Source organism: Cloeon dipterum, chromosome 2 (assembly GCF_949628265.1).
Source record: "Cloeon dipterum chromosome 2, ieCloDipt1.1, whole genome shotgun sequence".
NCBI lineage: Eukaryota > Metazoa > Arthropoda > Insecta > Ephemeroptera > Baetidae > Cloeon > Cloeon dipterum.
The window spans coordinates 6,334,702-6,345,211 of record NC_088787.1 but is presented as its reverse complement, the minus strand read 5'-3'; the positions used below and the strand labels follow the sequence as shown (position 1 = coordinate 6,345,211).

Sequence of the window (10,510 nt, the reverse complement as noted above, 5' to 3'; positions counted from 1 at the left end):
TTCTCCCTCACAAGCTTGGTGCATTTTTTCGCCATCAGTTTGAGCACAATTTTCGCAATCACGTCTGTTGCTACAAAATAAAAATTAGAGAATTAGAATTTAGTGTAATATTCATAATTTTTAAAATTTCTTTGCCAAGAAAATAAATTTATCAAAATACCAAAAGAAATCTACGACCTGTGATGAAAAAAATTCGAAAAAAACCCCCAAAACCCACTAAAATGTGATGGTCCCAGGTAAGAATATAATTTTAATACTTACGCAACTGAGGAAAATGATTAAGCTCGAAGTTGGGCTCGAGTTTCACTTCCCAATCCGCGGCTGCGGCTCGAATGCGATCCGAGGCGAATTTTCGGTGCCGTATTATTTTCGTTATTTTATCGTACATGTCTGCAAAGGTGATCTGAACTCACGAATCTGTTAATTGGGCGTTTGATTCAGCCACTTGTCCGTCCAACAACTAATTTGTGCGCGAAATTCGGGCCGAAATTGACGAGACTATTGAATTTTGTTTGTTGTTCACGTGGCCACGATGCGAGAGTGGAAAACAACAACAAAAACCCAGTTCTCTCCCTTCGCCGTCAGGTGGAGGGAGAGAATGGTCGCATTGCTCAGGGAAGATTTTTTTAAGGGTTGGTGGCGGCAAAAATACGCGTGCAGCTACAATTCGAATATATATATTTTTTTCTCATTGTGTATAAAAAGGATCAAATATGATTGCTTTAAATTTGTTTTAGTAAAAAGCACATTTTGAAGGGTTCAGAATGTATTTAAAAGTATAAAATCTAAATGTATTTTTGAAAAATAGAAAATGTTTTTAAATACTGTCCCATGTTTGAACTTTGCAGAAAATTTCATAGGCGGTTTTTTTGCTATCAAGAAATTCCGTGCATCAAAATTAAAAAATTTATTTTTCAAAATTGGAAATTTTTGGTCCTTATCATCAGAATTGCAAAATCCACCCATCATTGGACTCGTCTCAATCTCCCCTGACCAGCTAAAGGGCCATCATCCACTTTCATCCCCATTATGCTCCAATTTTGATGATAAAAGCGAACGCCGGTATTCCCCACTTAGGGGTGGAAATTAAGAATCCCTAAACTTCAGCTGCTAGGAGAAGGTCAAAGAGATTACAACGGTGGGTATACGGGTGCTATTAATTTGCAATTGCTGATCATGCATTTAGAATCCGAAATTAGGGGGTGCAACAACCTGAAAAACTTGAAAAAAATAGTAATTTTAGCTGGTTATTGCAAGTCAAGATGATGATGATGTTTCAATGTCCCGACTGTGTGAAGACGTTCCGCGAGGAAAGCCGGCTCATTCAACACCTCAAGACGAAACACAAAAAGCAGAACACAAGACAGTTTAAAATGTCGGATTTGTGGAATTTATTTGAGGACAATAAACCTGCTCCGTCATCACCTTCGCGATGGCCGGCATGGAGAAGAGCAGAAATAAGAAGACCTTTTTCTTCTCACAACAAAGCCGCCAAGAGGATGATGATAAATAATGCCAAGCTTAATCGCAATTGTCACAGCTATAGTGCAGAAATATTTTGAATGTACAATTTCGGTCCTATAAAATTATTAATAGAGAGGAATTTATCTAATTTTAACAGAGTTTCCTAACGCACCATTTGGCTTATTTTTTATACTAACCCTTTAACTATTTTTTCTCAAAGAAAGTGAATATTTTTTAGCTGTTTTGAACTTTACACTTACAGAATTTTCGCAAACTTTCCTCCTCTCGGCTGTTAGACTTTTTGGTGTCGCAACCCGAGTTGATAAAAAATTTATTCGTCCCGAGAGCACAGCGTCATCGGAATTTTATTAAAAAAAATAGCAGAAAGTTCTTCAATGGGACGGCTATTTGAGGTCTCTTCACTGTCTTCTTCATTGATTTAATTAAATTTTTGTAAATTATTTGACCAAGAAATGTTTCCCATATCAATTCATATTATAAATAATTTCAGCTGTTACTTTTTAAGAGTGGCATTATTCGGGACGTCAAAAGGTCACTGATAAGATGTTGTTACAGACGCACAGCATATATAAAGCGAAACGATAAAGACGCTCGTTTGCTAGTCTGAAAAAAGCTCTTGTTCGTTTGTAGTCCAGCTACAGGATGGACAGGAAAAGCATTATTTTGCTGGTGCTTCTGTCTTTCAGCCACGCATTGACGGCTAAGCAGCAGCAACCCGAGGAAAGTGATGCGGCTGCATTTCCAAACTACGACGAGGTATATATACGCATTATTAGACTTTTTGTCTTGGATTCGAAAAGAATGAAACGTTCGCACAATATATAATGTTAGCTATACTATATAAGTGTCAGGGTTTCTTATTTGCGGTGAAAACCATCCAGGATCGATACACAAATTACAATATTTAGAAGCGCAATTAATATAATTACTAAAAAAAATTAGATTTTGATTTTAAAAAATTTGTAACATTTTTGTATATTATCTGGCTTGCTTGATCTGTTTCTAAACTTAGAATATTTATTTAAAATTAAAATTCCTTTATTATTTCATGAAAATTTGCTGGCCAATACTTTCACAGCCGAATTGCTGGCTTGCACCTTTGCAGCATGCGTGGTTTGGCTTCACGGGACGAATGTGTAGCGTTTCAATGCAGTCCTCGGTGCGGAGGCAAGTGGCCCTTGAGTGGGCTGGGTCCCTGTGCGGCCTGGTGCGCCCATTCATTCCGTTCGCGGTGTTATTGGGACCCGAGTTTCAGCATTCGTGCTAGTGCAGTGCGCGCCCTTCCCGGTCCGAGAGAACAGGGATAAAAAGAGAAAAAAGAATTATTTATGAGTTTCCTGCTTTTGTGAAGTAATCGAGGATCCTTCCGCCCTGCAGACGCAGACCTACAAATTTGCTGAAATAAGCTCTTGTCATTTTTAAAACAGTATATATCCATCGGATCGAGTTTTGTGTTCTTTTAGGATTGCATTATTAACAACTTTTTGTGATACAGCTTTTGAAAACTATAATGAGGATCGTTAAAATTTAAAAGCTATAAAATTAACGGAAAATCCAAGCGGCCTCGTGGCGCAGTGGATAGTAAACATTTTTTAAGTAAATAACATTATATAAAAAATTCAATGCTACTGTAGGACTGAGTAATTTCCGCGTACGAGTTTCAACTTCATGATCATTTAGCCTTTAAATCAACTAAAAGATATGTAGAAAAAAATAATTATTTTTTTTCAAAGGAGTATTTATCTGATGGTGAACATGATGTTCCAATCTATGATTAAGATGATATTGTTGGTACTGTTAGTACTGTTGGTCCTGTCGAGTAAGTACCTTAATTGGCTCGAAAATGCGGACTCTTTTAACTGTGCTAACAATTTACAGTTCATGTGCAGACTTAACGAAAGAACGGGATGATTTGAAGGAAGAACAGAAAAAACTGAATACCACGATGGAGCAAGACAAAACGTTGTTAAAAAATAAGGAGGAAGAACTTAAGGACCTGAAGGAACAATTAGTCCAGAAAAATAAAACGATCGACAACTTGAGGGAAAACCTGGACAATGCAACGATGCAAATGAACCTGAAAATTGAGCTTAATATAGCCGTGAAGGAAGACCTGAAAAACGTGACGGAGCAATTAGACAATAACAAAGAGTTGTTAGAAGAAAAAGAGAAACAATTGAAGGACCTGACGGAACAATTAGTCCAGAAAAATGAAACGATTGACAACTTGAGGGAAAACCTGGACAATGCAACGGTGCAAATGATCCAGTACAAAGAGTTGTTCGAAATCGTGGAGGAAAAGCTGAAAAACTCAACGGTAGATAAAAAAGACTTGACAGCAAAACTGGAAGACGCACTGGAGGAACTGAGTAGAGAAAAAGAATTGGCAAAAGCCACTGAGGGAAACCTGGAAAACGCGGTGGCTCAGGAAAAATTGTTGTTAGAAGAAAAGAAGGAAAAACTGAATAATGTTACGATACAATTAAACCAGGAAAAGAAATTGGTTGTAGACTTGAAGGAAAAATTAAAGAACAGGACGGAACAATTAGACCAGAAAAATGAATTGATTGACAACTTGAGGGAAAACCTGAACAATGCAACGGTGCAAATGAGCCAGGACAAAGAGTTGCTCAAAATCGTGGAGGAAAAGCTGAAAAACTCAACGGTAGAAATAAACAACTTGACAGCAAAACTGGACAACGCAACGACCCAATTGATCCTGAAAAATGATTTGAGAGAAAAACTGGAAGAAAAGAAGGAAGAACTGAATAATGTGACGATGCAATTAAAACAGGTAAAGGAATTGGTTGAAGGCTTGAAGGAAAATCTAAAGAACGCGACGGAACAATTAAGCCAAGTCGAAGCGTTGTTAAAAGAAAAAGATGAAGAACTGAAGGACCTGACGGAACAATTAGACCAGAAAAATGAATCGATTGACAGCTTGAGGGAAAACCTGGAAAATGCAACGGTGCAAATGATCCAGGACAAAGAGTTGTTCAAAATCGTGGAGGAAAAGCTGAAAAACTCAACGGTAGAAATAAACAACTTGACAGCAAAACTGGAAGAAAAGAAGGAAGAACTGAATAATGTGACGATGCAATTCAAACAGGAAAAGGAATTGGTTGAAGTCTTGACGGCAAAACTGGAAAATGCAACGGTGGAAATGATTCAGGTCAAAGAGATGTTAATCATCAAAGATAATAACAACCTGACGAACCTGACTGAGAAATTAAACCAGAAAATTAAGCTTTTGGGAGACATGGAGGAAGAACTGAAGGACTTGAAGGAACAATTAAATCAGAATGTTAAACTTTTGGAAGTCGTGGAGGAAAAACTAAAGAATTCAACGCTACAAACTGCCCAGAAGAGTGCGTTGTTGAAGGACAAGGAGAAAAAATTGAAGGAGTTGACGGCCCAATTGAGCCAGGAAAAAATATTACTAGATGTCACGCAGATACAGGTGAAATTGAAAGATGATTCATTGCAGTTCGTGAAGAAAAAACTGGAGAACGCAAATGTTCAATTGATCCGGGAACAAAATTTGTCAGTAAAACTGAAGAACGAAATCGCACAATTAACCTGTACCAGTAATACGAAAAGTGAGTGATTGATCATCTATTTATATATATTTTTAAATGCAAATTAAGGCAATAATTTGATTTTCCATCGTCACTCATTAAAAATTACCAAATTGATTTTCAGATGATTCAAGAATTTCTTCAAGTTTATTGCCCCTTTTTCCGGGATCAAAATATTACCTGAGCAAACAGAAGGTGCGTGCATGAACTCTTCGATATTTTTATAATAATTTTTGCTTTACGTTTTTTATTCCTTAGTTGAGCTGGCACATGGCTGGACAGTTTTGCAAATTATTCGGCATGGAGTTGGCTATCATCGAGTCAAGGGATGAAAATACTGCACTCCATGAATTTATCAGTGAGTGAAATTTCGTCATCTAAATGATTTATTAATTTAATTTTAATGTAGGTAAGAATATCCTTCCCTCAAGCTACTATTGGATTTCTGGCACAGATTTGGGCGCAGAAGGGAGGTTTTATTGGTCTGGAACAGGAAAACCTATTCAGGGATTCACTAAATTTAACATCGGAGAGCCAAATAATGCTGGAGATAAGGAGCACTGTCTTGAAGTCGAATTTCGTTCACATCGATATGATCTTTATTGGAATGACTATCATTGTGAAAAGAAAAACTTGTTTATTTGCGAGATGAAAATTTGTGATGAAATTTTAAATAAGTAAAACTTGCTCAGAAATTAATAAATTTTGAACTCGGTACAATTTTTGGTTACATAAGAGGATCAAAAATTTAATTATGAAAGTGTTTGAAATTGTTGAATATATAAATATATACACATATGGATTTGATTAGGCACATATTACGTGCACTGAAAAAAAACTAGTAAATCCTATAGAATTTCAAAACCAAGGTTTGTTAGAAAATAAAATAAAAACCTTCTTTGCTCTTTGTTCCTTTTAAATTAATTACTTTTATTAAAATTCCTTGTGCTTTACACAAAATGTAATCATTCCAGAAATCAATTTGGATGCAATTTATGCATTTTTGATAGCAATAAAAATTCTGCAACCTCAACAAGTTCTTCTGCTGCGACACCACAAACAGGAGCCCGAAATATGCACAGCCATTTTTACCTTCTTGACTGAAAATTGCCGAGGATCTGTGACTGTACAAAGCAAGTTTAAGGCTTCACTCACAATCAGTTTAAAAAGAGCAGCTCAGTTTTACCTTAATAATTCATAATTAACTGCGGATAGAACCTATATAATTACAGGAAAATACATTTTTCTGTCTTATGCGCCTTGTCAAGAGAGGGAAACTGTGCCGCCAATCAGCATTCCAGTGCAGGTTGCATATGCATCGGTTTAGACTTTCAAGTTATTCGCTTTTGCTTTCGTTTTAATTTATGTTGTAAATAATTTTAGCAGCTAGTATTTACGTACAATTTTTTAAAGAGACGCATAATTCGGGATGTCAAAAGGTCACTGATAAGATGTTGTTACAGTCGCAGAGCATGCAGACGCTCGTTTGCTAGTCTGAAAAAGCTCTTGGTCGTTTGTAGTCCAGCTACAGTAACATGGACAGGAAAAGCATTATTTTGCTGGTGCTTCTGTCTTTCAGCCACGCATTGACGGCTAAGCAGCAGCAACCCGAGGAAAGTTATGCGGCTGCATTTTCAAACTACGACGAGGTATTTATAATATTAGACCTTTTGTCTTCGATGAAGTGAACAAGGATCCTTTCGCCCTGCAGACCCACAAATTTGCTAAAAGCTCTTTTTTTTAAAACATCACCCAAGCGGATCGAGTGTTTGTGTTCTTTGGGATTGAACTATTAAAAACTTTTGGTGATACAGCTTTTTGAAAACCATACAGTGGACTGTTGCGATTATCTGCAACACAGCTATACCAAAATATGTACATGATTAGTGCCCTCCGACCACTTAGCTTACATCCCGCAGAGCTGGAGCGACTTCTTGACCTCGCCGAGCCCTCCCTCTAACTCATCGGCGCGGCGGCTTTCTCTCACGATCAATCGTCTCTCAGATATTATTCAATTATTTCTACTTTGCTCTAATTCCTTGTACGGTCAGGAGTGCCCAAAAAAGATAAGTCGGACTAAGATTTCCTCGTAAACAATTGATAAGTCCCGGAGCCAATCTTAAATATTTAACGTCGAGAGCCGAGAATAAGCAGGATTTGCCGTGATAATATCACTTTAAATAATATTCAATGGGCTTTAAGACAGAAAAAGGCTGCTCCTTAAGTGAGCCTTTAATTAATTATGACATTTTCAGATTTATTTATCGTTCTTTAATTATATTGCTGGTCAAGAAAAAAAAATGTGAAACAGCGCAGATTGAGCTTTGAAATTAATTATAGTTTGGTTTATAGTAACAGAGAGAAATAGACTTTAGATCGAGAAATTGGCAATTAATTACGTTACTGAAGTTCTAGTTCACGCGGACGAGACTTGGAAAGTAAAACGTCAATTTTTACTGTGAGTGGCAAGGCAAAAGAGGGCCGGGCAACTAGTAGGCAGAGGCGCAGGAGAGATGATGCTCGGCAGAGGTCAGGAAACCGCGTCTGCGGTCTGACAATGAGCCGGTGAAAGTGGCAGGGGGTGGATGTGACTCTACTTGGGGTGTCACGAGCCATAGTCAGTGATTGCAAAAATACAGTGTGGGGCGTGGAAGACGCCAAAACTACTCTACGTTAAACGGTGCTCGCTTGTCGTTTGGGTCTGCAGGCGCGCGTTGGGGCAGTTCAGGCCGAGTAATTTCACGACAAGTATAAATGAGGGAGATCGCGAAAATGTAAACGCTATAAAATTAACAGAAAATCCAAGCGGCCTGCTCGTAGCTGCGTAGTGGACAGTAAAAAATTTATATAATAAAAAATGTTATGTTGTGTGACTGAGTCCATTAATCATGCATTTCTGCGTAAGAGATTCGACTTCCTGAGCATTTTTTTAAATTAACTGAATAAAGATACGTAAAAAATTATTATTTTCAGAAGTATTTATCTAATGATGAACATACAGCTACAAGTTGTGATGAGTAAGTATTTTTCGGCTTAAAAATGCAGACTCTTTTAACTGTGCTAAAAATTCACAGTCCATGTGCAGACTTGAAGAAAGAACTGAATGATTTGAAGGAAAAACTCGACATCGCAATGGTGCATTTGAGTCTACTAAAAGAAAAACTGGATAATGCGACAGAGAAAATTGGCCTGGACAAGGTTTTGTTGGAAGAAAAGGAGGAAAAACTAAGTGAGTTGACGGCGCAATTGAACCTGAGAAATGAGCTTTACATAGCCGTGCAGGAAGAACTGAAAAACGCAACGGAACAATTAGGCCAAGAAGAAAAAAAGGAAGAAGTGAAGGACCTGATGGAACAGAAAAATGATTTGATTGACAACTTGAAAGAAAAACTAGACAATGCAACGACTCAATTGATCATGAATAATGATTTGATCAAGGACTTGAGAGGAAAACTGGAAAACGCGATGGGTCAGGAAAAAGTGCTGTTAAAAGAAAAGGAGGAAGAACTGAATAATGTGACGATGCAATTAAACGAGGAAAAGGAATTGGTTGAAGACTTGACGGCAAAACTAGAAAATGCAACAGTTCAAATGATCGAGGACAAAGAGTTGTTCGCAGTCATGGAGGAAAAGCTGAAAAACTCAACGGTAGAAATAAACCACTTGACGGCAAAACTGGACAACGCAACGACCCAATTGATCCTGAATAATGATTTGACCAAGGACTTGACAGAAAAACTGGACGAAAAGAAGGAAGAACTGAAGGACCTGATGGAACAGAAAAATGATTTGATTGACAACTTGAAAGAAAAATTGGACAACGCGACGATGCAAATAACTCAGGAAAAAGCAATTTTAACAATCAAAGACGAAAACCTGATGAACCTGACGGAGAAATTACACCAGAAAATTAAGCATTTGGAAGTCATGGAAGAAAAAATAAAGGACCTGACGGAACAATCAGACCAGAAAAATGAATTGATTGACAACTTGAAGGAAAAACTGGAAAATGCAACGGTGCAAATGAGCCAGGACAACGAATTGGTTGAAGTCATAAGGAAAAACCTGAAAGATGTTAGGGCAGAATTGATCCATGAAAAATATTTGGCAGTTAACCTGAAGTGCGATATCTCACGAATATCGCATACCATCAGTGAATGTCAGAAGGAACTGACAGCTATTCGTTATAAATTTAATCAGCTAATGTAATGGAAAATTTTTAACTAATTTGAATTCATGAATAATTTCGTTTTTACAGCTATGTGTGCCAACCTTGTCCCAAAACTACGAAAAGTAAGTGTTTATATGGTAACAATTAATTGTATGTTGTGCAATACGAAATTAGCAGAGAATCGTAAATCTCATTAACCCCACAAATATGAAAATGATTTATTTATTTATTGGTTTATTAACACTCTGTTGTCGAGATCATTTTCGGCACCGATAAAAACGTCTGCAAAATATGCAAGCCTGGCCCACCTAAAATACACACTGAAGCACTGCTGTCTAGTGTTAGCAAAATAAGAAATAAATAAATCATTTTCATAATTTACGTGTCTCTGCTAATTTCATATTGCACAACATACAATCAAGCGTTAAAATATTTATGTATATATTTCGGAGCAAATTAAGGCGATAGTATGATTTTTTCCTCGTCACTGATTAATTAAAGACTACAAAATAACATAATGAAAAAAATTAATTTTAGGTGATGAACTCTATGATGATTCGTCTGAAGAATTATTCAGACGTTCTTCAGAATCATTGCGTTTGCCCAACGGGATCGTAATAAAACTTAAGGGAGTGGAATGTGCGCATGCACGAACTGTAGGATATTTATATTATATTAATTTTGTTTCATGTTTTTATTCCTTAGTTGAGCCGTCAGGGACGTTAGCGCTCCTGGCGAGCATCCCATCTTGCAAACAAATCAGGGTTCGAAGTCGAGGTCGAGCAAGGGCCGCCAGGGGGGTGCAAGTGGTCAGCACCCTGCCGTGACGTCATAGGTCGCTCACGAGTGTCGGGCCTTTTCCTTTTTATAGTCAAAATTACAGATATAGAGTGACGGCTTTAATTAGCCCGTCGGATAAGAAAAGAGGTGACGTTGTTTCCAAACCTATGTCAGGGTTTACCTGACGAGACTACGATTGCTTTAATAATTTTTGTGTACTGATATTTAACGACGTGAAAGGCAACGCAAGAGCCAACCTCAATATTTTACATCGATTACATCGGTACCATAATATTATTGATCGTAATATTGTCCGGTAGAACCCTGACAGACGAAAACACAGCACTCTCTGAATTTCCTAGAAAATTTTAAAACTAAATAAGTTTTGTAGAAAATAAATTTCTCTTTGTTCCTTGTAAATTAAATTTTTTTATTATAATTCCTTGTGCGTTACACAAAATTCTGTCAGATTTTCTCTCTAAAAAATAAAATACAA

At 37.2% G+C, this 10,510-nt stretch overlaps 1 protein-coding gene across 1 annotated transcript; it reads left to right on the top strand.

The window, feature by feature from the left end:
- Window positions 1–2,413: 2,413 nt before the first annotated feature.
- LOC135937424 (putative leucine-rich repeat-containing protein DDB_G0290503) lies at window positions 2,414–10,433 on the top strand. Its single transcript, XM_065480575.1, has 7 exons — window positions 2,414–5,084; window positions 5,188–5,258; window positions 5,322–5,421; window positions 5,473–5,743; window positions 8,138–9,268; window positions 9,322–9,356; window positions 9,772–10,433. The coding sequence occupies exons 1-7, from the start codon at window positions 3,329–3,331 to the stop codon at window positions 10,059–10,061; spliced, it is 3,654 nt and encodes a 1,217-aa protein (XP_065336647.1). The 5' UTR covers window positions 2,414–3,328; the 3' UTR covers window positions 10,062–10,433.
- Window positions 10,434–10,510: the final 77 nt, after the last annotated feature.

Coding starts and splice junctions, on each gene's coding strand:
- LOC135937424 (XM_065480575.1), top strand. CDS start 3,329: ATGCGGACTCTTTTAACTGTGCTAACAATTTACAGTTCATGTGCAGAC. Junction 5,085..5,187: donor CTGTACCAGTAATACGAAAA/GTGAGTGATTGA, acceptor ATTGATTTTCAG/ATGATTCAAGAATTTCTTCA. Junction 5,744..8,137: donor GATGAAATTTTAAATAAGTA/AAACTTGCTCAG, acceptor AAAAATTCACAG/TCCATGTGCAGACTTGAAGA.